Source organism: Scyliorhinus canicula, chromosome 19 (assembly GCF_902713615.1).
Source record: "Scyliorhinus canicula chromosome 19, sScyCan1.1, whole genome shotgun sequence".
In the NCBI taxonomy this organism is placed as follows: Eukaryota; Metazoa; Chordata; class Chondrichthyes; order Carcharhiniformes; family Scyliorhinidae; genus Scyliorhinus; species Scyliorhinus canicula.
The window spans coordinates 95,606,700-95,634,089 of record NC_052164.1 but is presented as its reverse complement, the minus strand read 5'-3'; the positions used below and the strand labels follow the sequence as shown (position 1 = coordinate 95,634,089).

Below are 27,390 nucleotides of genomic sequence, written 5' to 3'. Positions count from 1 at the left end.
TTTAGCCCTGTGCTAAACCAACCCCTAAATACTATGATTCTACTCTACTGTATTTTTAAAATGCCAAGCAGTGAAACAGCTCAGAACAGAACAAATGGGAAAGCTGGTGGTGACGTAGAAATGGGTGTCACATGATGTGGAAACATCCTATTCCTGTTTATGATGCTGCAAGCCACAGTATATAGATCGAGGAGAGTGCTGCACATAGGTGAGTAGCGAAACCGCTGCTGGAAATGCTCTGTCTACAATTGGAACCAAGTGAGGGCTGTTCCATTGTGCTGGAAACTGAACAAGAGGCATTGGAGAGGATGGAGCAATAGACCACGTCAAAGGCTATGGCGGTGTCAAATAAAATGAAGAAGCACAATGCACCATGACAATAGTCACTGAGAATGCCATTTGTGACTTAGAAAGAGCAATTCCTGCTGTTCTGATATCTCCTAGCCTCCAATGTGTTTTGGAAATTCCTGGTTACTGAATGAATCTCTCCAGTATATTCTCAATCCCGTTCGATATGCATCTCCTCGCTCATCCAAACTCCACTTAAATTCTCCTGACGTAAACTCTACGAAGGGTATTTTGGAGTGAGGTTGCTGTACCTTATTTACCCTCTTTATTATTCACATCTCATTGGACCATCACTGTTACCTGTACTGGTGTCAAGGCCAACACCTATGATGGATACCACCTGGCCAGTCTTCGTGTGGACCATCGGTGCTCCAATCTCAATTGGTGCCAACATGTTTGTGGCTGGGCTAATGTAAGTTCCTCCTAATGGATAGACAAGGCCGGTCTGCAGATGAATGGTCACAGCCAAGATGGGCACTTCTATGCCCGTCTTTGCATCTCCAATTGGTCCTCCCAGTTTCAACTCACTCTGACGATGCAGGCTCCTTAGCTGAAGCTTCACTGGGAGGCCAGTGTCTGGACTCAGTGGGTGTGGCACGTATGGAATCACATGTTCCTCACTTTGGCAGACCACTCCTAAGATTGGAAAGTAAGAAGTAAAACGAGGTGTACTCTGTATGCCCATAGCTCTAAACTTTCTTACTTACTTCAAATAATCGTTCAGCATCAATAATAGTTCAGTGAGAAGTCTTATAACACCAGGTTAAAGTCCAACAGGTTTGTTTGGAGTCACTAGCTTTCGGAGCGCAGCTCCTTCACTCCCCTGAGGAAGGAGCTGCGCTCCGAAAGCTCGTGACTGCAAACAAACCTGTTGCACTTTAACCTGGTGTTGTAAGACTTCTTACTGTGCCCACCCCAGTCCAACACCAGTATCTCCACATCAATAATAGTTCAGACAGCAATAACTGATGTCACACAATTTTCGTTTTCTGCCCTTAAAACAAAATGAAACACTGAAAACAACGCAGGAAATTCTTTTGTTGTTTTCTGGCTTTGAGTGACTAATGTTGACAAATTTTTTGCATTCATCATCTGCTAATTCTCACTGTTTATTTCTCTCAGATTTTTAAATCCCTTCTGCTTTTTAAATAATTTACCTGGTGGTTTACGCATTCTCGTATGATAGCATAATGGATATGTTATTGGACAAGTAACCCAGAGGCCTGGACTAACAATCTAGCAAACATGAGTTCCATTATCAGCACAGAAGCTGGGAAGTTTAAATTCAACCAAATAAATAAGTTTGTAATTAAAAGTTAGTATTAGTAATGGTTACCACCAGATTGTTATAAAAACCTAAGCAGTTCACTAACATCCCTTAAAGCAGGACTTCTCCCAATCTTACCCTGGCCTGCACAGGGCACCAGACCCGCAGAGATGTGGTTGATTCTTAACTGCCCTCTGAAGTAGCCCACTAAGCTAGTGGTCAGTTGTGTTCAAGAAAGTGGCTCACCACTGCCTCTGCAAGGACAATTAACATTGGGCGATAAGTGCAGCACGGTAGCATGGTGGTTAGCATAAATGCTTCACAGCTCCAGGGTCCCAGGTTTGATTCCCGGCTGGGTCACTGTCTGAGCGGAGTCTGCACGTCCTCCCCGTGTGTGCGTGGGTTTCCTCCGGGTGCTCCAGTTTCCTCCCACAGTCCAAAGATGTGCAGGTTAGGTGGATTGGCCATGATAAATTGCCCGTAGTGTCCTAAAAAGTAAGGTTAAGGGGGGGGGGGGGGGGGGGGGGGGGTGGGGGGGGGGTTGTTGGGTTACGGGTATAGGGTGGATATGTGGATTTGAGTAGGGTGATCATTGCTCGGCACAACATCGAGGGCCGAAGGGCCTGTTCTGTGCTGTACTGTTCTATCTAAGTGGTGACCTTTCCAGTGGTGTCCACATCACGTGAATAAAAGAGATAGTTGCTACTGTGCAGTGTCCCGCAGGGTAGAGAGAGTGAGGGAAAGAGAGAAATAAACTTGTGGAATTGGTTGGTGGTGAAGATTTGGAGTGAGGAGCACACCCAAGGATCAAAGCAATGATGTAAAATTTGAGTCAATCACCATAGCAATATTAGACACTGGCCTAATAAAAGTTAAATTGCATGAAAGAATGATAATGAAAGTAGGTTCAACAGCAACGTTTGAAAGAGAACTGTGTCAATATTGGAAGGGAAAATATTTACAAGAGGATGGGAAAAGAGCAGGGGAGTGGGATTAACTGGATAACTCCTTCAGAGAGATCGAACAATTGCCTTCTCTGCTGTACCATTCTGTAATTTCATGAGTGACTGCGTCCAGCTAACCTCTGGCCCCATCATCCTGTTCGGCTAGGCTGGGAATGAAGATTCATGCTCAATCTTTGTCACTTCCACTATTTATCGATCATTAACAAAGTTATCAGGCAAATATTTCACGTATAATCCCCTTTAGTTAGTACATAGGATGGCTTTGCTGTGCTGTGTCTCTAATGGCCTTTAAGATGTATTTTGTTCTCATAGTTAACAGCTGGCTCTTTGCTTCAGGGAACTGACCTGTTGTCAAGTCTGTGATCGGGAGAAGCCTGGATCGCACGGGGTCGTAACACAGGTTGCCAGCAATAGGGAGCACCCGCCCCGTTTGAGGGTGAAGGAAGAAGCCGCGGGGCACAGCCACGGTCTGTTGATTGGCCAGAAGCATCACTGCATCGGGCCTCGGAATAACCAGTCCTGTCAGCTGATCCACCTGGAGGAGATCACACGCTCTGATGGTTCCGTCGGCTCCTGTCATTTGAAGATAAAAGTTAGTTTGAAAAATGCAGTATTCCGACATTTCATTGTTGAGGCACCTTTCATCACCGACTGCCTGGGGAAGGGTGTGGGATGAACAGGAGGCGGGGGAAGGGTGAGATTGGAATGGAGCACCGTCTTTCAGGAATTGCGAGTGTTGTAGAGTCATTGGGCTGAATTTTAAATGCCCCCAGGGCACCAGAGGGCATGTTTCCCACGGGTGTGGCCGGGGGTGGGGGGGGCCACGTAAAATAAAGCGGATGCCCATCCCACCACCTTCCCGCTCACGATGAGCTCACTTCCATAATAGGGAGCAGGGGATTGGGGGGGGGGGGGGGGGGGGGGGGGAGGGGGGGTCAAAAGCAGCAACCCATCCCACATATTCAAATAGTTAAGCATCAATTTTACTTGTTCTCAAGTCATTTGACCCTGATAATATGTTGCCCACACCTCACGTTGCCCATGGTGTGTGGGCAGCAGGGCGAGAACAGTCAACCTGATTTTTAAAACTTGAATGTCTGAAGTGTGGGAAGGAGGACGGAAGCAGTGGGATTGGGGGTGGGGGTAGGGGGAGGTTCGCTTTTCTGGTGGTGTAATTTGCCAATTGCAGGAATCTACAGGCCATGTTCTTCTTTTCCTTCTGAAGTCCCAGCAGTGGCCACTGGTGACTTCCTGGTGCGAACCCGTGAGCTGCTGGCCAACCCAATTGGCTGGTTGATCCAGAGGGCTGGAAGTCCCACTTGGGCCAAGTCTTTAGTAAAACTTAAAGGAGTAATTCTGTTTCACTGGTACCATGACCTATTTTTTAATTAAGTATTTATCTCCTAAATATTGACTCATCATTTTTGGAAAGTATTTTTCATCCAATTCATGAACTTGTTTTCTTCTAAATTTAGAGTACCCAATTCATTTTCTTCCAATGAAGGGGCAATTTAGCGTGACCAATCCACCAAGCCTGCACATCTTTGGGTTGTGGGGGCGAAACCCACGCAGACACGGGGAGAACGTGCAAACTCCACACGGGCAGTGACCCAGAGCCGGGATTGAACCTGGGACCTCGGCGCCGTGAGACAGCAGTGCTAACCTACTGCGCCACCGTGCTGCCCTCCAGTTCATGAACTTGCAAGAACCAGGGTGTAAGACAGGGGCCAGAAGTGTGAGGGGATATTCTCCACATGCCTGGAGGGGCGCAGTTACCACAGCATTCAAGAAGCTCAATTCCATCCAGGACAATGCATCCTGACTGATTTGCACCCCATCGATCTACTTAAACGCCTCGTCCTCCGCCAGGGCACAGAAGCTATACTTTGTGTGTACCTGGGTGCACTAGAGAAATATACCAAGGTTTCTACAGCAGTGCCTCCCAAAATCCGTAATATTTAAACGAACATTTCAATGTGTTTGTATGACATTCCCTTGTGCGCAAATTTAACAAATAGTTAAAATATCAAAAAGACATGACAGCTAACTGGTTAACATAATCATAACTAACCTTCTTGACGGATGCAAAGAATGTTATAAAAGACATAAGTTGTTGAGCAACATTTTCAATGAACTATACCAGCAAGTCGAGGAACTTGTTCATTTGCGTGCATCAAGATTTTAACCTCACCATCATACTTTATCCAGCAGTACATTGGTTTTTGTCAAAAACATCCTTTCAGCAGGTATACCTGGGAAGTCATAGAGACATAGAAGTTTTCTTACCCATTAATTCCTCCTTGGAAAGACCTACTGAAGTCTTCTTGCTTACCAGCTGGGCACCTATTCCTTCCCCCAACAAAGCCCAGGTGTTTAATCTCTGACACTCGTTTGTGATAGCATCTGACATTTGTAGCATCAATGCTTCGATCTGCCCAGCAACTCTAAAAAAGAACATTAAAGAGGAATTGAAAAAAAATCACAATTTTTGATGGGTTAAGAAGGTGGTTTGTGATCTCAATCGGGCAAAAAAAGATGGAGCACAGATCTGAATTTAGCAGAAGATGATGGGACATTGGCAAGTTGTATCATTAAATGGGTGACATTTTCAACCACAATTTCAAAACAGCCGTGACCCGCACAATTCCCACACAGGCCAAATTTCAATCTTGTGAGAGGTGGCTGGCTCATGACTGAGTTTACACAGGAAAGATATGCCAGTTTGGAAAAGGTACAAATTGAGGACAGATAGGGGGGTGGTGGTAATGTCTCCAGACGAGTAATCCAGAGGCCCAGGTTAATGCTCCAGAGACACGGGTCCAAATCCCACCACAGCAGGTGGTGGAATTTAAATAAACTCAGTTCATAAATCTGGAACTAAAAAGCTAGCCTCAGTAATAGTGACCGTGAAACCATTGTCGACTCTTGTATTAAAATAGATAGGTGTTTGATGTTTGGCGCCGACATGATGAGCTGCAGAACCATAGGAGCATGAACCTGGCTCTTATTCCCTTGACCTCAGGAGGGTGAGGTGGTGATATGCAAAGTGATTAAGGGGTTCATGAATCTTCTGCCCTCACAGACTAGGATCGAGGCAGGTGAGCCTGAAAATCTGGTGGGTTGGCAGCGGGTCAGCTGTCCCACTCTGCCTCCACTTGTGATGCTCAAGTCCTGTTAATGACCACGGAAGGGCCTGTTCCCAGCACCGCTGCAATCTTCCCAGCTCCAGGCGTGCCTGTCGACATGTGGCTCTGGGAAAAACTCTGTGAGCTGTGGGTCAGCTGGATGTCCTTTCAGCGTCCCTCAATCTGTACTAATCTGTACATGATCAAGGGCATGATATGAAGCAAGAGGGTGGTCCCTGACAGCCACAGTTCCTTGCCCTTGATGCCAGCCCCTTCCCCATGACCCCCATGCCATGAGATTCTCACCCTCCACCACCCCGACAATAGAACTTACCTTTTTTCCGGGATGCTCCGATCCTGGTACTCTGGGGCCTGTTGTCCCGGCAGCGGCAATGGTCTCCTCCTTGTCACCGCCAGGTGCAAGAGCTGCTGGCCACTGATTGGCTGGAAGCTCTTGGTGGGCAGGAGGTTGTCTTCAGTCTGGAGGAAGGTCTAGCACTGCCCACTGAGCTGCCTGATGGGCAGAGGATACAGTGGGCCTTCTTCCTCAGAATCAGCACGGGTGTGTTGGTGCTTTTGCAGACAGTGGGCCAGCCACCCACTGATCATGGAGGATTCCATCCGGAGACCTATTTCCTCTGGTGGAGGAATCAAGAACAGGGGAGACAATCTTAAAATTGTAGCTTGGCCATTTGATGTTTTGTTGTGTGGTTGGGGTCTAGACAGGGGTTTGGGAATTTTCTGCTACCCCAAAGTAAGCTGCTCGAGTCTGTAGTTTCGCACAACCATTACTGTTTATCCAATTAGAGTTCTACACGAGAACAAAGAACAAAGAAAAGTACAGCACAGGAACAGGCCCTTTGGCCCTCCAAGCCTGCGCCGACCATGCTGCCCATCTAAACTAAAATCTTCTACACTTCCTGGGTCCGTATCCCTCTATTCCCATCCTTTTCATGTATTTGTCTACATGGTCGGAACGTCTCCTCCCAATTGCTTCTCTGTCATGCGACCCGACATCAATATTAAGCATTGTCTTTACCCTTTACTCTACATTCAGGAGTGAAATCAGGGAACAGGTTTTCCACATGGAGGAAAGCGTAAATGTGGAACTCACTTCTCTAAAGAGACTGGAAATTTTCAGGACTGAGATTGATTGGTTTTGTTAGGGAAGGGCATTAAGGGATGTGTAACAAAGGGCAGTTCAGTGGAGCTTTTCAGGACTGAGATCGATTGGTTTTGTTAGGGAAGGGCATTAAGGGAAGTGTAACAAAGGGCAGTTCAGTGAAGCTGAGATAAAGAGCAGGCCTGATTTGTGTCTTTGGATGTTTTACGACTCCAGGCAATATATAAATGCAAGTAGTTATTGATCTCGTTGAATGGCGGAATAGGCCTGGATGTCTACTTCTGGCCCTACTGGGCATAAGTGACTTAACACACAGTGGAAAGAATAACACTTCTGGAAATACTAATTTGAATTATCGTAGATTAAAATTTTGGCACACAGCGTACTTAAAAAGAAAATGACAATAAATGCTTTCAGCCCATCCACCAATCCAGCTCTTCTTATAGCTCAAGATAACTACCGTTCAGGGTCCCTGGTGCTCAGCAGGGCCTTTTTATCCTCACTGTTGCCAATGTGTTCCTCCAGTAACAGGACCGCTGCTCTCAGGGCTGTGCTGAAGGTCACCTGTTGCTCTTCTCGGCATCTCCAGTCATTGTGGAGTAGTTGCTGCTGCTTGTTGAGGATCTCTTCAAATTCTAGCCCGATATGCTTTCGCCTCTCAATCTCTAACCTCATCTGAAAGAACAACGTAGGCATGGAATCAGTCAGTCATTTCTTAGCTTCTGACTCATTCAGACGCGTGAATTCAAGGTATAAGCTCTCAATTTCAAAGAACGTTTTCAGCTGGGTTCCCATTCCTCGCAGTGAAGTGACAATCCATTCTAGAAATCAACAACCCTGCGACATTATAATAAATGTACAGAACTGTAAGGGTTTTTTTTTTAGATTACCCAATTATTTTTTCCAATTAAGGGGCAATTTAGCGTGGCCAATCCACCTACTCTGCACATTTTTGGGTTGTGGGGGCGAAACCCACGCAGACACGGGGAGAATGTGAAAACTCCACACAGACAGTGACCCAGGGCCGGGATTCGAACCTGGGACCTCAGCGCCGTGAGGCGGTTGTGCTAACCACTAGGCCACCGTGCTGCCCATAGAACTGTAAGGGTTAACGTCACGTCCAAATCAACCACCAGAGGGAACTAGGTGCAGAGCTACCTAAAGCATTGATGCTAAGCCTTCCTGGAGAAAGTGTTGAGGAGAAAGCTGGAAGACAGACTGTAGGAAAGATAGTGTGAGTGAGAGCAGATCACAGTTATTATATTAGTGTAGAGATTAGTAGTAGATGAGGGTAGATTGTATGTTTATTATCAACTGTTTATTATATAGGAGTAAGTGTTGAATCCAATTAAGTAGTGTAAATAAATCTTTAGCTTTGTTTAATATAAAAGCTGGTTGTGGTCTTTGTGAACACTACGCCAACCGTCCTCGGATCAAAACCACAAAGAACACCACATCTACCCCACACAGACTGCACGGGTCAAGAAGGCAGTTCACCACCCCTTTCTCAATGGTAACTGGGATGGGGAATAAATGCTGGCCTCGCCAGTGATGCCCAGAATAAAAAATAAAATCCATATAATAGTTAGCTCAAAGTTTCCTCATTAATCAGCAACAGTTTTAAAAGTGGGTATATTGTTTGTCTAAAGGGATTTCATTTTGACTTTTTAAAAACATTTTATACCAGATCACAATATATTTTTTTACGCAAAACCAGGATCCACTGAGCAGTGCAGAGCAGAAAACCACGATCATAAATATTCGCTTGGCTTGTTCCAAAAGTTCATTCCTCATCTTCCGGTTTGGAATCCTTTCAAGTCTGGATGCAAACAAAAAACTTAAAATACGTCACCTGTAGAATCTGAAAATTAAGGAAGTATTGAGGCAAGGGTTTGAGGACCTAGAGGCGCCCTGGGGAGAGAGCTGGCGTACTGGAGGAGGTCTCAGGACCTGACTGCTTGAGAAGAATTCAATAGAATGTGTTGGTATTAAAGAATTCCAAATCAATTTGTTGCTCATAATCCCATAATACATTGTTTTTCAGGATAGGCTCTAAAACAAATAGGGCAGCACGGTGGCACAGTGGTTAGCATTGCTGCCTCACGGCACTGAGGACTCGGGTTCGAATCCCGGCTGGGTCACTGTCCGTGTGGAGTTTGCACATTCTCCCCATGTCTGCGTGGGTTTCGCCCCCACAACCCAAAGATGTGCAGGGTAGGTGGATTGAACACGCTAAATTGCCCCTTAATTGGAAAAAATGATTGGGTACTCTAAATTTATAAACAAATTTAAAAAATAAAAAAAATAATCTGAATTATTTTTTTTTTAAATTGCAAGATCTAATCTCCATGTTCAATAAATGTAATTATTTTGCCTCCTTTCATGTCTAACCTGAGTTCTGCCCTGACCCCCCGGGCCTGTGCCTCCATTTTCACTTGCGCAATATTTTTTGATGGTGCCAATATTGAGCATTTATTGCAGATGTAGTGATAGATGCGCTCAAGAAATGATGGATAAGGCAACTTGACACTGACTCCCAATTTCCAAACTATGGAAGACCGCAAAGGTGGTCTTGTAAATCAGCATAATAATTAAAGGCAAAAACTGCGGCAACTGGAATCTGAACAAAAAACAGAATGCTGGAAAAACTCAGCAGGTCTGGCCGCATCTGTAGGGAGAAAAAATGGAGTTAACGGGGTGAGATTCCACCCCCTCCCTCGCCCCCCCCCTCGCCCCCAGGATGTTTTGCACCTGCAGAGACAATTTGCCATTGGCCAACGGCAGGATCTACTGGTCCTGTCGCTGTCAATGGACTTTCCCGTTGTTTGCACCCTCTGCCGCCAGAGAACCCGCGGTGGGGGTGGGGGGGGGGGTCGCGTTCGGCAGGACCGGAGATCACGCAGGTGGGAACAGGTGGAAAGTCCTGCCCAATGTTCCCGAGTCCATTTGGCTTTTCCCCAGAAATTGAAAATCAACATATTCACCTTGTGGCAAGTCTTGACATACATCGCCATGTCTCTTTTGTTAATAAACATTCCTTTTCCAGCAAAGTTCATTCTCTCCATCCAAAGTTCCCTGAGTGAATTGGTCTCCTTAGCTATTTTTTGGTACAATTTCTTCACCTAGGTAGAAGAGATTTGGAATACATTTTTACACGTTGCTTATTAATGGACTCGATTTGAAATGAAAATGAAAATCGCTTATCGTCACAAGTAGGCTTCAAGTTACTGTGAAAAGACCCTTGTCGCCACATTCTGCCGCCTGTTCGGGGAGGCTGGTACGGGAATTGAACCGTGCTGCTGGCCTGTCTAGGTCTGCTTTTAAAGCCAGTGATTTAGCCCTGTGCTAAACCAGCCCGATTTGAAGGTCGCATTTAGTCTTGGCTCCCCATGTGCAACGTCACAGGAGATGGGGGAGATGTATTAAATTTCATTAGGTTGAACACTTAATTATATAATAACTTATTATAAATAATAATTATATAATAATTTATTTAACAATAAATATAGTTAAATTGGATTTGTCACACCCTAGCAATGCAGGAGTAACTTTATTTGAATCTGGCCATCAAAAAGTGACGCATGTAACTAACCTCAATGACAAACTATACTCTCATTGGGCAACATAAATCTGCTTATAAATTAATTCCTGGTGATGGAAGAGGCAATGGAAATCCCTTTGAGGGATTCCTTTTGTTAAAAGCTATATCTGAGGCTACATCAAGGCGCACAACTCTTTTTACGTCTTACCTCATTCTTATGCTGACTTAGTCGGACTGACACAGCAAGTGACTGCCTCAGAAGAATTCGATAGAATGTGTTGGTATTAAAGAATTCCAAATCAATTTGTCGCTCATAATCCCAAAATTCATCGTTTTTCAGGATAGAATCTAAAACAAAATAGTCTTATTTATTTATTTTTTAAATTGCAAAACATTATAAGAGACAAAAGATTATAAGACAACTTCATCCAATTTGCTCTTTATGGGATCTTGCTGTGCACTATTTGGATGCATGGCTTCCTGCAAAATTATTATCTTACTTCAAACCTATCATTAATAGGAGAAATGCAAGCCAATATTCTCGAAATGAAAGTATTTCTCTTTATAATTAAGCTCCCAACCTGTTCTAAATCCAACCTCTCAGTCCAAAACGGGACAGTGTACAATACTTGCAGTTAGATGCCACTCCATAGTTTCCTAACAATATTCTAGAAAGAGTACCTGATACCTGGGCCATGTTACTCTATACCTGCACTGTTGTCATATCTGATTGTGTATGACTTGCCGGCACACACACGATGGACAGAAGGGCTCTTTCTGTGCTGTAAAGCTCTAGGACCCTAAAGTGCCCAAATACCCACCTTCGCCTCCTTCTCCGCCCTCTTCGTTTTCCTCAGTTTGCTCCTTAAAGTGCAGGCTCCGATGGAATTTCTTTACAGCAATGACGGAAGCTCCTTTCGAAGAGTAGTCATCAAAGTTGTACGCCTTGTGTAGACTCCGGTAACTTGGGGCAACAGGTGCTTTCTCAGGCCAGTTGCATTTTCTAAAGAGAAGCTGAAGATTTGAATGTAAATGAATTTTCCCACCCACCAATTGTGGCACCCCATCCTTCCTCCTTGCCAGAGAAAATGCAATACAAATTCACCTTGTGTGGGAGGGTCATCTCTTCTACGCCATGCTTAATATTCAGTCCCATGTCTTCAGTAGAATTGAATATCAGATGGGACATACATCTGGTGACTGATACAACATTGCCTGTTCAGTGTGATAACACAAAACAAATTTTGCTCCCTTTTACTCATACTCAGATGCCTCTCCACACAGACAAGGAACCCTCCAATATCTCACTGTTTGTACATCAGCTCAGAGTCCAGTAAAGGTCGCTGGGAAACAGCGAGGTTAGAGGAAGTTTGGTTTACTTTTCTGCTCACAGGTACAGGAATGCTGAAGCCAATTACAACACCCATCCCCCCCCCCCCCCCCCCCCCCCCCCCCATGGATGATTTGGATAAAATCAGGTAACTTTGCGCCACCCTGCGATTAAAATTAAATACTTGCATTTGTATAGCACCTTTCATGACTGCAGGACATCCCACCTGAAGCACTTTGGAAGCACAGTCACTTTTGTAATGTGGGAAACACAGCAACGAATTTGTGCACAGAAAGCTACCGTGAACAGCAATGTGATTATGACGAGGGTAAGGTTCACTCCTGTTTGTTCCCGGTTTAGCCCCTTATTGCTCTTTCTTTCCTTTTTTGCTATTACATTTTTGATCCATGGAGGATTAATGGACCTGTGACTTTTAGATAAAGCAGTTTGTATGTGGCCTGTGCTTTTAATTCAAGCAAGGTTTGCAGCAGCAGGAGATATTGATGATGACTTGGTTTGACTGACTTGGCTGGTGGACAATGAATCGGCCTAAAAGTGGTGCCCAGCCCAGTAACCCCAGTGGTAATTGGTTCTGATCTGACTGACATGTTTCTCAGCGTCACAAGGCTGGAGTTAGTTTCACTTAGATTCTGCAGCCTGGATGGAGGAGTTCCAACTCTCTATCTAAAACATCTAATGAATTCCCTCTGAAAATCCAGTGTAAAAGGTCTTTTCACTCTCTAAGCAGATTTGGGCATGACCCTCTTGAGACTGCAGCGAAGTGAACTCAAACCATGGGCTTGAAGCAGGGTTTGATGTGAGGCAAAGTCTCTCAAGAACTAAACAGGCCGGAATGTGAATCTTTGAGCTGAAGGCCCAGTTTAATAAAAACTGAAGTGTCTTTCTAGTAGAAAGCCTGCTGCCTGTAATTACCGTACTGAATGAATGACTCTGCCAAGAAGACCATCAACAGCTGCAAACCAGAGGCTTTGAACAGCCAATGAGCTGGGATATAGCCGCCTGCAAAAAACTCACCATTTGAAACAAGAACTCTTACCCTTTGCCCTGATTCCTTATTATTTTTTTAACCCCTTTCCACCCTTCTGTGTTTGTCTGTCCGGTGTGTGTGAGTAGAGGGTGGCACAGTTAAACGGTCTCCGGGATTTTTACAAGAATTATTGGTTAATTCACTTGTGTTGTGACTCGGGATGAGCGGGGCTGGAATTGATCGCGCACTTGCCCGGGGCATCGAAACAGGAGGTAATCTGATTTTGTGATGTTGGTCGAAGGATAAATATTGACCAAGCCACCATGGAGAACTCCCCTGCTCTTCATTGAACAAGCACTGTGGAATCTTTTACATTCACCTGAAAGGTGGTGGTGGGGGGGGGGGGGGGGGGTGTAGAGAGGCACCCGGAGCTTGAGTTTGACGTCTGATCTGGAAGATGTCAGTGCTGCAATCCCCCAGTCCTGCACCAGAGTGTAAGCCTTGATTTCCATGCTCCAATTCTGGAGTGGGACTTGAACCCATGACCCCAGCAGGCTCATCGGCATCAATTCTATCAATGTATAAACATAGGGCATTCTTATTCCACGTATCTCAGTATCAAATCACTTGGTACGTTTACCAATAGAAATGTGTCTTCACTAAGGTTAACCAACCATGAACTGTTTATGTAGAATGCGTCTTTGTGAATCAACGTTGCCTAATTTAGTCACAATGAAATATGGAGAGTAGTTTGACCCATTTAATGATCATTACAGTATTTGTGGAAGATTCAGTCTGTTGCCTTCTTAGCCCCAGTGGTTCTGTTTTGAGAAGAAAGAATTTTCTTAAATTTGGGCCGCACTAAATGTAACCAAATTCATTTGACAATGCATGTTCAAATTGCGCTTCAGAACATGTTTGCAACAATATCATGACATCATACATATCAATGATTGATACTTCCAGTAATACATAGCCGAGAAAAAAACAATTGTACTTTAGCAGGGGAGGTGGCTGGTAGCACAGTGGTGTTATTCTTGGACTAATAACCCAGACACTCAGGATAATGTTCTGTCTGAATCCCACCATCGCAGATTGTGGAATTTGAATTCAACAAAATTTATAGGCTAATGATTAACGACTGTTGTCAAAAAATGATTCACTGATGCCCTTTCAGGTTCAAGGGCAATTAGTGCCAGTGTCTCCCAGATCTCATGAACGGATTTGCAAACTGCCTGAAAATCTCCTGAACGTTGGAACAAGTAATAACTGGAACCCTTGCTCACCAGCAATCCTGCACAGACACCGACCATTATTACTGATGTTATCAACAAGCTGCAAATGAGGAGCCAGTCTGGTTTGAGCCACAAATCTGGGGTCCTGCCGATACCCATGCGGATAATGTTTCTCGGCGTGGTGGGGAAGAAGGGGCCTTCTTCGTAGCACTGTCCTCCGACGGGCATCACTCGGATATACTGAAAAAGAAATAGATCCGAGTACATTTCCCATTTAGAAAGTTGAAGTGATCAGCGCATATTGTTGCCATGTTTATCGGGGAGAGAATCAAAACTTTGGGGTCATGTAGGCTAATGTCAGAAAAGCAAGCTCAGAAATGAGGTCCATTTGTGACAAAACTGCATCATTAAAGGTTTAGCAATAAGCACCCAGAAGGAAAACACAATTCGGACCAGTATTCAGTACATCTCATCAATATTTCTTATTAATGCTCTGCCCCCATTTTCCCAAAGGCACTGGGATATCGCTAGTACCTTTTATTCTTCTGTACCCTGACCAAGTGAATGATGGTCTTTGAAACCTTGACGACGAGCGTTGATGGGCCATTCAGCCTTGATGCCTTTGCTCCACACACATGGCAACAAGACATTTATCTCGACCAGTGTCTGCCAGCATTTACCCTCCACACAAGCAAGCAGGTCCGTACACATTTACACAAGCTGTTTCCCCATCTTACTGGTGTTCCATTTTAAAGTGTACAGGGCCAGTTCAGAGCAGTATTCTTATTTCCCCGTTTTACTGTTTTTATTTTCCTTCTGGGGATTTTGAGATAGATAACTGGAGCAAGATCAGAAAATGGGATACGCACCATCTTCTTGTTGGGATTGCTGTTCAGCTGGAAGACATGTACCCCAGACTGACCGAAACGGTTTAAGAAGAGCCACGATGTGTTCGGGTTCAGTCCCATCTCCTCAGCAAGGCCACGGAACACTCCCCAGTCAAACTCACTGTTTGTGTTGTAAAGATTTTCACTAAAAGAAAGAACAATTCAGTATATCTCTCATCAACGTTTCTTATTAATTTTTCTGCCCCATTTGCCCAAAGACACTGGGATGTCGATGGTACTTCTTATTCTCATATACCATGTCCAAGTGCATGATGGTCTCTGAAACATTGACAAAGAGTGCTTATGGGCCATTCAGCCTTGATGCCTTTGCTCTACACACATGGCAACAAGATATTTATCTCAACCAGTGTCTGCCAGCATTTACCCTCCACACAAGCAAGCAGTTCCATACACATTTACACAATATGTTTCCATATTCCTATAATTCTGTTTCCTTTATTCACCCGTTGGCATGGTTTCTGCCTCAACCACTAGCCCATAACCTCACACACAAACTCTCTATAAAGAATTTGCTCAAGCTCCATGTACCAAATTTCTTAATTTGTTCTTGTACTTACGGCATCATATAAGTGTTTCACAGCCTGTTTCTAACCACCCTACAGTGTCTCCTCATTCATAATAAATGCATTGCACTGTTCTAATGATAAAAGCCCTGTGCAATATTTCAAAGTGCTCTTCTTAGTTCTTTCCCCTTATACTGTTATGTCAGAAATTAACCATAAATATTTGTGTTCAGCCTTAAACCTGTAACTGTTTATATGGTAGAACCCTCAAGAGTATCGACAGTCAGAGAGATCGAGGTGTAAAGGTCCACAGGTCACTGAAAGGGGCAACACAGGTGGAGAAGGTAGTCAAGAAGGCATACGGCATGCTTGCCTTCATTGGCCGGGGCATTAAGTATAAGAATTGGCATATCATGTTGCAGCTGTATAGAACCTTAGTTAGGCCACACTTGGGAGTATAGTGTTCAATTCTGGTCGCCACACTACCAGAAGGATTTGGAGGCTTTAGAGAGGGTGCATAAGAGATTTACCAGGATGTTGCCTGGTATGGAGGGCATTAACTATGAGGAGCGGTTGAATAAACTCAGTTTGTTCTCACTGGAACGCCGGAGGTTGAGGGGCGACCTGATAGAGGTCTACAAAATTATGAGGGGCATAGACAGAGTGGATAGTCAGAGGCTTTTTCCCAGGGTAGAGGGGTAAATTACTAGGGGGCATAGATTTAAGGTGTGAGGGGTAAGGTTTAGAGGAGATGTGCGAGGCAAGTTTTTTTACACAGAGGGTAGTGGGTGCCTGGAACTCGCTGCCGGAGGAAGTGGTGGAAGTAGGAACGATGGTGACATTTGAGGGGCATCTTGACAAATACATGAATAGGATGGGAATAGAGAGATACGGACCCAGGAAGTGTAGAAGATTTTAGTTTAGACGGGCAGCGTGGTTGTCGCTGGCTTGGAGGGTTGAAGGGCCTGTTCCTGTGCTGTACTTTTCTTGTTCGTTGTTCTTTGTTCTTTGAAAGCTGATTATACTAAGAGTAGACAATCAATAACAAGCAATTCGAGATAAAGGGCTGTACTTTGCTTCATTCAACAGCATGTTTGAGAATATACTCAATATATTGCCTGCAGTCACTTCACTGTATAAGCTGATGAAAAGCCAGTCAGATCAGGGCACGGCCCTTTCACCTTTCCAACCCGAGTCTGACCTCAGTTTTCTGGCTGAACCTCTTTCCCTACCGGCTATAAGAATTCTGATCTGAAACACCCGTGGGTGGTTTTTAACACATTCCCAGTGGATAGAAATCCACAACCTGTAATTAAACACAAAGTGACCGTATTGTTCAGAAAAGTCACAAAATTGGCTTGTGGAAAGATTGAATTATATGTGATAAGCGTGAATGGTGCTAAGGGCACAGAAGAGGAATCATTAACCCAAATCAAAGATTCCTCCAACCCGGCTTACTCACTCTTCCAACTTCTTCCATCGGGCAAGAGATACAAAAGTCTGAGAACACGCACGAGCAGACTCAAAAACAGCTTCTTCCCCACTGTTACCAGACTCCTAAATGACCCTCTGATGGACTAACCTGATTAATGCTACACACCGGCATGCTTCACCCAATGCCAGTGTCTAGGTATTTACATTGTGTACCTTGTGTTGCCCTATTATATATTTTCTTTTTATTTTATGTTCATGTACTTAATGATCTGTTTGAGCTGCTCGCAGAAAAATACTTTTCACTGTACCTCGGTACACGTGACAATAAACAAATCCAAATCCATAAGACCATAAGACCATAAGACATAGGAGTGGAAGTAAGGCCATTCGGCCCATCGAGTCCACTCCGCCATTCAATCATGGCTGATGGGCATTTCAACTCCATCTACCAGCATTCTCCCCGTAGCCCTTAATTCCTCGCGACATCAAGAATTTATCTATCTCTGCCTTGAAGCCATTTAGCGTCCCGGCCTCCACTGCACTCCGCGGCAATGAATTCACAGGCCCACCACTCTCTGGCTGAAGAAATGTCTCCGCATTTCTGTTCTGAATTTACCCCCTCTAATTCTAAGGCTGTTCCCACGGGTCCTCGTCTCCTCGCCTAACGGAAAGTTTATTTGCGTCCACCCTTTCTAAGCCAAAATCTAACTGTGCCACACTTGACCCGGGAATGTTTGATGCTAACAGTGGGCTTAATATCACAGAACTCATGGAACTTTATTGGGTATAGGAGGAGGCCATTTGGCCCATGATGCTTGTGCTGGCCCTCTGAAATAACCATCCACTTAGTCACATTCCCGTTCTCTCTTGCCAGACTCTATTAAGTTATCCCTCTAAGATTGAAGGTCATAAAACATAAGACATTGACTCACCCTAGGTACCGAAACAAATAATATTCTCATATACAATTGGTTTTAGCACTTATATATTCTCAGGAAAATCGTATGTCAAATCAAGTGTATTGCGCGAAAGATCATAATGGGGTGTAGCACAATACATACATGTCATACACTGGGTAATGCCCTCTAGACACAATGAATAAGATAGTGCTCCCAATGTTGATGCAGGTGGTGGGGTTGACGATCCCAGAAAACAAGGTGCCATTTACAGAAGAGTCAACAAACTGCCGGATTCTTGACTGTTGAGCTTCAAGATCGTCAGGTGTTAGAGATGTCACAGGCAAGGTGGCATTACCTAAAAGATAGAGGCAGTCTGAGAATAAACTCCAAAAACGGGGTCTCACACCAAATAAGAGTGAGCGTGCATCATAAAAATTCACAGTTTGTGAAACAACGTGGATTGGCTCAAGTTAAATACAGTCGACACTGGCCGAGTGTAATGAGGTTACAGCAGGAGATGTATAAGGGGAGTCAAGGCAGTAATGAGAGATAATGAGAGTGGTGTTAAAGTACCTGGAGACACATTTAACAATGGATCCTGATGCGGGTTCATTTCCAGCAAGCTCTTTATCTTCTTGGGATCCGGATCATATACGCCCAGGAAACCTTTTTCTACAAAACACGATTAAGTATTTAAAAAAAAAAAAATTTTTTATTCTCTTCCTTTTTCACATTTTCTCCCAAATTTACACCCACCAACAATAAACAATAATCAGTAACAAATATGTCAATCCCCATATCAATAACAACGATCCCATCCTTCCACCAAACCCCAAACATTAGCCGCATGTTTACATAAACAAATGATAAAACGTAGTCAGGAATCACCCATAGTCACCATTAATACAAACAGCCCCCCCTCCCCCCAACCCTCCCACCCACCCACCCCAACTAATGTTCGATGTTATCCAGTTCTTCAAAGTGCATACTGAATAATGCCCTTGTACAACCTCTCCGTCATTCCCCTCAGTCAAACTTAACCCTTCTCAAGAGTCAAGAATTCCAACAGGCCCCCCCCCCCCCCCCCGCCACGCCAGGGCCAGGGTGGAGAGGCTGCTCTCCAACCCATCAGATCCCCTTCGGGCGATCAATGAGGCAAAGGCTACAACATCTGCCTCCGTACCCGTTTCCAACCCTGGCTGGTCCGACACCCCAAATATGGCCTCCCGAGGGCCCGGGTCCAGTTTCATGTGCACCATTTTAGATATTACCCTAAAAACCTCCTTCCAGTAATCCTCTAGCTTTGGACAGGACCAAAACATATGAACGTGATTAGTGCCCCCCCCCCCCCCCCCCCCCTGCAACGTTCACACACATCGTCTACTCCTTCAAAGAATCGGCTCATCCTCGCCCTCGTGAGGTGTGCTCGTATACCACCTTCAGCTGTATCAGCCCCAACCTCGCGCACGAGGTGGAGGCGTTCATTCTCCGGAGCACCTCACACCAGAACCCCTCCTCCACATCCTTGCCCAACTCTACCTTCCTGAGATACCCTCAATCATGGCACAGGAGAGTAGATAGATGATTCAAAAGGCTTTAATCTCTGAGAACTGTACATCAGCAGAGAAGTGTGCTCAATCACATGTTGCCTGAGTGAGCCTTATCTTATATACCGTTTCCTGGGGGCGGACGCCAGAGGCAGAGTCCCCAGGGTTCCAAGCTCGGTCTTAAAGGGCCAATGCATTAACGGTAAGGTTACCATTATATCAGCTACTGATACATTCATCACACTCCCACTTTGGCTTTGATCCCTTCCAGTGGTGCCTTCTCCTCTTCCGAAATAGCTCCGTAAACCGCCGACACTAACCCCCTTCTCCAGTCCCCCTGTCGTCAGCACCTCCTCCAGCAATGTGGAGGCCGGCTTCACTGGGAAGCTCTGTATCTCCTTTCTGGCAAAATCTCGAACCTGCATGTATCTAAACCGTTCCTCCTGCTCCAGCCCATACTTCGCTTCCAGCTCCTTTAATGCTGGAAACCGACCCCTAAGAAACAAATCTTTTAGTGTCTTAATCCGCTTCTCCTCCCATTAAAACATGATTAAGTATTGACATAATTTTCTATCGTCCTGTTTGCCATGCCTCATAAGCTTGTTAAATGCGTGGCTGGCAAAGTTAAGCATCACCAATACATTTGGGTCTTTAGGGAATTTGTAATCAGCAAAGCATTCAAGGGTTGCTTCTAATTTAAAAAGAGATCAAGGCATCAATGAGAAACCAGGACAATTGCTGAATAAATTGGAAGTAGGCACCATAAAGCATGGAAAACATTGGGGCTGTGATGCGCGATCAATAAGCACAGAAACAAAGGAGTAGTCCGAATCGAAGGCTGTAATCTACAAGAAGTGTGCCCAGCAGCTTGAGTACAGAAAGAACGATGGCTGCTGGGAAACACGGGTTCTTATACTCCACCTCGTGGGCGGAGCTACCTTCATCTCGACCAATGGGAAAGCAACACTTGGGCCAATGGGCAGCGAGCCTTCTCCACCAATAGCAGCTTACACTCCCAGGTACCGTAGTACCCCTAGTCATACTACCACAGGCTGGATCCTGGATAGTGACACGCCAGCACAAAGTGGGCACAAGAAACAATCCCCAAATCTTGTAGACCCAAAGCCTGATCAAAATTGGGCCCTCACCTGGCCTCATTTAAATGAGTTGTATATAGCAAAGCGAGGGCAATGTAAGGTCCTGAGGTTGGCCATCAGGGAGAAGCTGGAGTGAGGGCTGACAGTGGTCTTTAGTTCCAGGAGAAGCACTTCTGTTCACCACACTCTACTAAATTCAGGTAGGAAACTTTGACGAAACTTATTGGTTTGGTACAGCAGCCTCCTTCAGGATCATTGGTTCTGTTGTCTGTCAACCTGATTATGGGTAGCCTAATTTTGGAAAGAGGTCCCAAAGCAAGCATTAGCTCCCTTGTTTAAGTTTATAAGGGGATAACTGCCTGTTTGAGGCAGCCACCATGCCTGAATGATTGCCTTACTCAATATGGTTGGATCTATTTTAGCCTTTTTAGTGGTATGGCAGCATAAAATTGGCCATTTTCCTACCCAGAAAGACCATAAGATTCCCCATTGCGAGTCCGTCCCGCTAATGCTGTTAGCGAAGACGGAGTATTTGGCATGCAATTCGCTGAAAAATGAAAATGAAAATCGCTTATTGTCATAAGTAAGCTTCAAATGAAGTTACTGTGAAAAGCCCCTAGTCGCCACATTGCGGCATCGTGTCGGGGAAAGGGAAGCTGGTACGGGAATGTAACCGCGCTGGCTGCCTGCCTTGGTCTGCTTTCAAAGCCAGCGATTTAGCCCTGTGATAAACCAAGCCACCTGATGAACATAATCAGGTTGACAAGACAACCCAGAATCAATGTGTCCTTAAGGAGGCTGCTGTACCAAACAAAAGTTTCGTCAAAGTTTCCTACCTAATTCACATAGTCTGTGGGTGGTGGGATTCTATGCTCCCACCGCGCTTGTCAAATGGGATTTCCTATTGAACCACCCATGCGGCCCGGGAAAACCCATGGGCCGGGGTGAGCTGCCGCCGGGAACAGACAGCCCACGGCCAGCGAACAACCGAGAATCTCATCCCTGATAGGATAATCCTAAACCCCACCCTTCTAACCTTATCCCATAACCCTTGATTCCCTCACTGATTAAAAATCTGCCCTGCCTCAGTCTTGGAACATGCTTAATGACCCAGCCTCTACAGCTCTCTCGTAAAGAATTCCATAGATCCACCACCCTCTGAGAAGAAATTCTTTCCTCATCTCTGTCTTAAATGGGCTGCCCCTCACTCTGAGATGATGCCCCTCCGGTCCTAGACTCTCCTACAAGGGAAAACAACCTCTCAGCATCTACCATGGTCAAGCCCCTGAAAAATCCTCTATGTCTCAAGAAGGCCACCCTCATTCGTCAAAACGCCAGTGAACACATAGAACATAGAACATTACAGCGCAGTACAGGCCCTTCGGCCCTCGATGTTGCGCCGTCCTGTGAAACCCCTCGAAAGTCCCTCTACACTATTCCCTTATCGTCCATATCCTATCCAATGACCATTTGAATGCGTTTAGTGTTGGCGAGTCCATACTGTTGCAGGCAGGGCATCCACACCCTTACTACTCTCTGAGTAAAGAACATTACCTCTGACATCGGTCCTATATCTATCTCCCCTCAATTTAAAGCTATGTCCCCTCGTGCTAGCCATCACCATCCGAGGAAAAAGGTTCTCCACTCTCCACCCTATCTAATCTCTGATCTCTTGTATGCCTCAATTAGTCACCTCTTAACCTGCTTCTCTCTAATGAAACAAGCCTCAAGTCCTTCAGCCTTTCCTCATATGATCTTCCCTCCATACCAGGCACATCCTTTTAAATCTCCTCTGTACCCTTTCCAATGCTTCCACATCCTTCCTTAATGTGGCAACCAGAACTGCACTCAATACTCCAAATGCGGCCGAGCACCAGAGTTTTGTACCACTGCAACATGACCTCATGGCTCCGAAACTCCATTCCTCCTACCAATAAAAGCTAACACACCTTACGCCTTCTTAACAACCCTCTCACCTGGGTGGCAACTTTCAGGGATCTATTGACATGGACAACCGAGTTCTCTCTGCTCAGTCCACACTACCAAGAATCTTACCATTAGCCCAGTACTCTGTCTTCCTGTTATTCCTTCCAAAATGAATCACCTCACACTTTCTGCATTAGACTTCCATTAGCCACCTGTCAGTCCCAGCTCTGCAGCTTATCTATGGCCCTCTGTAACTTGTAACCTCCTTCTGCACTGTCCACAACTCCACCCGACTTTAATGTCATCTGCAAATGTACTCACCCATCCTTCTAACGTCCGTCCTCCAGGTCATTTATAAAAATGACAAACAGCAGCGGCCACCAAAACAGATCCTTGTGGTACACACACTAGCAACTGGACTCCAGTCTGAACATTTCCCATCAACCACCACCCTTGTCTTCTATCAGCTAGCCAATTTCTGATCCAAACTGCTAATCACCCTGAATCCCATGCCTCTGTATTTTCTGCAATAGCCTACTGTGGGGAGCCTTATCAAACACTTTACTGAAATCCATATACACCACATCAACTGCTTTAACCTCATCCACCTTTTGGTCACCTTCTCGAAGAACTCAATGAGGCACGACCTACCCTTCAGAAAACCATGTTGACTATTCTCTAATCAAATGATTCTTTCCAGATGATTATATCCTATCTCTTATAAACTTTCCAAGACTTTTCCCACAACAGAAGTAAGGATCACTGGTCTATAGTTACCGGGGTTATCTCTACATCCCCTTCTTGAACAGGGGGACCAACATTTGCTATCCTCCAGTCTTCTGCACTATTCCTGTAGACAAAGATGACTTAAAGATCAAAGCCAAAGGCTCAGCATCCTCCTCCCTAGCTTCCCAGAGAATCCTAGGATAAATCCCATCCGGCCCAGGGGACTATCTATTTTCCACACGTTTCCAGATCGCTAACCTCCTCCTTATGAACCTCAAGCCTTCTAGTCTAGTAGCCTTATCTCAGTATTCGTCCTCGACAAAACTTTGTCTTTTTCCTGTGTGAATACAGACGCAAAATACTCATTTAGCACATCTCCTATCTCCTCGTACTCCACGCACAACTTCCCACAAAAAGTGCTTTGCAGGGCACGTCCGGATTGAACCCAGGACCTCTCGCATTTTACCGGCAGAAGAAGGCCGTAGCGGAATCATACCCCTAGACCACGAGCCAGACGGTAAAGGCCCAACCTATTCAACCTCTCCTCATAGAAGATCCCTCTCAGACCCAGGATTCACCACTGAGCCTCCTCTGGATTAGACACAACATGGTCCACTTTCTAAGCCAGCAGGTTTAACTCCTGCCCTGCCACTCTGTCTTAACCAACTTCCCTTTGGAAGTTTAAAAAAAAGTAAAGGCAGGTTACTTAACAAGGGCTCTATGTTCTCGATCTAACACAACTACAAAGGACAAGCCCTAAACCTCAGATCGTTATATCACTTAAAAATTAATTTCCTCCTCAGTCGATAAAGACTACTGTAATATAGCTCACTGATAATCAGAGCTTTGATCCTGTAATAATAATAATCTTTATTCGTGTCATAAGTAGGCTTACATTAACACTGCAAAGAAGTTATGTGTGAAGTCCCCTAGTCGCGCCACATCGGCGCCTGTTCGTTACACAGAGGGGAGAATTCAGAATGTTCAATTCACCTAACAAGCACGTCTTTCGGACGTATGGGAGGAAAACCGGAGCCCCCGGAGAACCCCGTAGACACGGGGAGAATGGTGCAGACTCCGCACAGTGAGTGACCCAAGCCGGGAATCGAACCTGGGACCCTGGCGCTGTGAAGCAACAGTGCTAAACCACTGTTTCTAGACCGTGGCTGCACCATGTCTGTGTCCATGGAATAATCCCATTTCTTATTGCACACACGGGAAACTGAGATTTGGGAGACTATAAGGAACTTTTTTTCTTCTACAACGAGGCACAATAAAATCTCACCAGATATTTCCACTAAGTGCACTGGCTGAGAGAAACCATATTGTGGAGGACATTGGCTTTCCTCAATGGCGCTTCCGCTGTTCAGAACTCTTCCAAGATGGTTCCAAGGAACATCGACCTACAGAGACAAATTTAATTTACTATTAAAATGACTGGGCTTTAGGTCACCACAAAGTCGCTCTTCAATCGGTAAAGCTCGTAGGGAAATAGTTTCACGCTTTTAACTCCTCGCTGCTGGGCAAATCATCTGAACAATAATTCTCTTCTATAGTGGCGGGGTTCAATCCTCCCAGTTGATTAATGTCTGTTCATGTTCACAGTGGTGCAAGGGTTTCAATCTATGCAATTAAATCTGATTTCAACTCGAAGTGAGTGCATTTTGAGTGAGTTAAAACCTCACCCTTTGAGTTAACGTATTGCGTGTTTCTATAACCAATGGCCCAATGTGCTCCCCCAGATCATTGCCCAGGAAATTGAGAGGACAATTTGCTTATAGAGTGTGAACCCTGATTGACCTTTTCCCCTCCCTTGAGAGGCGCGGGAACCAATTTTAACCCTTGCAGCTGCCCATCTGAAGTGGTTGACTCAATGTGATCAGAGCAGAATTAGCCATCTTCCTGCAGATTTGTTTAAACATTCATTCATGGGATTGGCATTATGGTTCGGCCAGCATTTGTTTCCCATCCCTAATTGTCCTTGAGAAGATGGTGAGCTGACTTCTTGAACCGCAGCAGTCCACGTGGTGTAGGTACACCCACTGTGCTGTTAGGGAGGGAGTTCCAGCGACAGTGAAGGAACGGCTGATATATTTCAGGGTGGTGAGTGACTTGGAGGGGAACCTCCAGGTGGTGGTGTTTGCCATTCACTTGCTGCTCTTGTCCGTCTAGATGGTTAGTGGTTGTGGGTTGAAAAGTGCTGACTAAGGAACCTTGGTGAGTTCCGGCAGTGCATCTTGGAGATGATACACACGGCTGCTACTGTGCGTCGGTGGTGGAGGGAGTGAACGTGGATGCGGCGCAAATCAAGTGGACTGCTTTGCCCTGGATGGCATCCAGTGTTTTGAGTCTCGTTGGAGCTGCACTCATCCAGTGTTCCATTTGTGTCTTATGGACAGGCTTTGGGGAGTCAGGTGGTGAGTTTCTTGCCACGGATTCCTAGCCTCTTACCTGCCCTTGTAGCCACAGTGTTTATATGACTAGTCCAGTTCAGTTTCTGGCCAATGGTAATGTTATGCCTCAGAGTAACACCATTGGCTGGTGTAATGGCACGTATTATGCAATAACATGATCAGAGCATTTTGCGGGCTTTTGTGGAGTTCACCATTGTGTCCTGTTAAAGCAGCATCTTGTAAATAAACCCCTGGCACTATGTTATACCAACTCGACGTGTGCCAGCTCTGATTCGTTCTCTTTGCGGGAGAACAAAGAATATAACAGGTAGCCCCTAGGATGAGCCATGAGGAAGGCTGTTTTCTTTCCAGCTGCCCCTGTTATTACCTTCAGACCACTTCTGTCAGTAATGCGGAAGTGTGCTCCTCCTTTGCAGGCTATCTGCAGCCTGCCCCGCTGTAACCGTCTGCACTTGCGATTGCACAGGGCGTCCAAACCTGCTGTCCGACATACGCAAAGACCGAGTACTCCATCAAAACCCTGGTACTCTACAGGGGAAGCGCACACCTACAACGTAACCAAAAAAATCAGTTTTCAACATCCTCAGATCGATTAAAACAGCATGATGCATATTGAAAAATAATCCCAGTGGAGGTGTGCAACATGACACGTCCCCGTCACATACAGCTTTGTGCAAAAAAAAATAAGCAAAGTACAGACGGTGGAAAGCTGAAATAAAAACAGAAAATTCTGGAAATACTCAGCAGGTCTGGCAGCGTCTGTGGAGAGAGAGAAACAGAGTTAACGTTTGAGTAACATCTGACTCTTCTTTGTGGTATTATCATAACTGTCAGAACTGCAAGGGTTAATGAAGTGTCTAGAGCAGCCACAAGTGGGAGCTACAGTTACAACTATATAAGGCAATGTTGCTAAGCCTTGTGGGAGAGTGTTTGCAGGAGTTAGCTAGAGAGCGTCAGAAGTACAAATAGTGTAAGTGAGAGCAGATCATAGTTTATATGAGCATTAATATTAGCTGTAGATGAGTTTAGTTAAACGTTATTAATCAACTGTGTGTTCTTTAGGAGTACGTGTTGAATCCAAATTAGTAGTGTTAATAAATTTATAGCTTTGTTTAAGTTCAAGCTATTTTGTGGTCTTTGTGAACACGACGCCAACCATCCTGAAATAAGCAACACAAAGACCACCGCATTCTTCAGAATATTAACAGTTTCTCTCTCCACAGATGCTGCCAGATCTGACGAGAATTTCCAGCATTTTCTGTTTACATTGTTCAAACTAGCTTCTACTTGCTGCTTTAAACAGCAGTTTCCCGTCACCAAAAACCATGTCAATGTTGTGCTATCACTGTGATGCAGAGAGTCCCATGACTTAAAATACAGGCTGCAATGCCATTGGCTGTTTTTATCGTTCTGATGATTTAGCTGGGATGTTTTAACAAATCCTTTTAACATATAATCATAGAATTTACAATGCAGAAGGAGGTCGTTCGGCCCATCGAGTCTGCACTGGCTCTTGGAAAGAGCACCCCACTTAAGCCCACACTTCCAACCTATCCCCGTAACCCAGTAACCCCACCTAAACTTTTTGGACACGAAGGGTAATTTAGCATGGCCAATCAACTGAACCTGCACATCTTTGGACTATGGAAGGAAACCGGAGCACCCGGAGGAAACCCACGCTGACACGGGGAGACTCCGTGCAGACTCCGCACATAGGGGCAGCAGGGTAGCATGGTGGTTAGCATAAATGCTTCACAGCTCCAGGGTCCCAGGTTCGATTCCCGGCTGGGTCACTGTCTGTGTGGAGTCTGCACGTCCTCCCCCTGTGTGCGTGGGTTTCCACCGGGTGCTCCGGTTTCCTCCCACAGTCCAAAGATGTGCGGGTTAGGTGGATTGGCCATGCTAAATTGCCCGTAGTGTGCTAATAAAAGTAAGGTTAAGGGGGGGTTGTTGGGTTACGGGTATAGGGTGGATACGTGGGTTTGAGTGGGGTGATCATGGCTCGGCACAACAT

General features: G+C 45.3%; 1 protein-coding gene across 1 annotated transcript in view; it reads right to left on the bottom strand.

Annotated features, from left to right (window-relative positions):
- Positions 1-27,390, bottom strand: part of si:dkey-103g5.4 — a 203,581-nt gene that overhangs the window by 39,376 nt on the left and 136,815 nt on the right. Inside the window, exons 10-22 of the mRNA XM_038778804.1 lie at positions 25,744-25,923; positions 24,248-24,365; positions 18,240-18,338; positions 17,829-18,021; positions 14,792-14,954; positions 13,974-14,162; positions 11,191-11,383; positions 10,578-10,717; positions 9,813-9,950; positions 7,289-7,503; positions 4,867-5,024; positions 2,926-3,153; positions 649-984 (exon numbers count right to left, since the gene is read on the bottom strand). Of these exons, the coding sequence (XP_038634732.1) occupies positions 649-984; positions 2,926-3,153; positions 4,867-5,024; positions 7,289-7,503; positions 9,813-9,950; positions 10,578-10,717; positions 11,191-11,383; positions 13,974-14,162; positions 14,792-14,954; positions 17,829-18,021; positions 18,240-18,338; positions 24,248-24,365; positions 25,744-25,923 (2,350 nt within the window). The remainder of the gene's footprint in view (positions 1-648; positions 985-2,925; positions 3,154-4,866; positions 5,025-7,288; positions 7,504-9,812; positions 9,951-10,577; positions 10,718-11,190; positions 11,384-13,973; positions 14,163-14,791; positions 14,955-17,828; positions 18,022-18,239; positions 18,339-24,247; positions 24,366-25,743; positions 25,924-27,390) is intronic.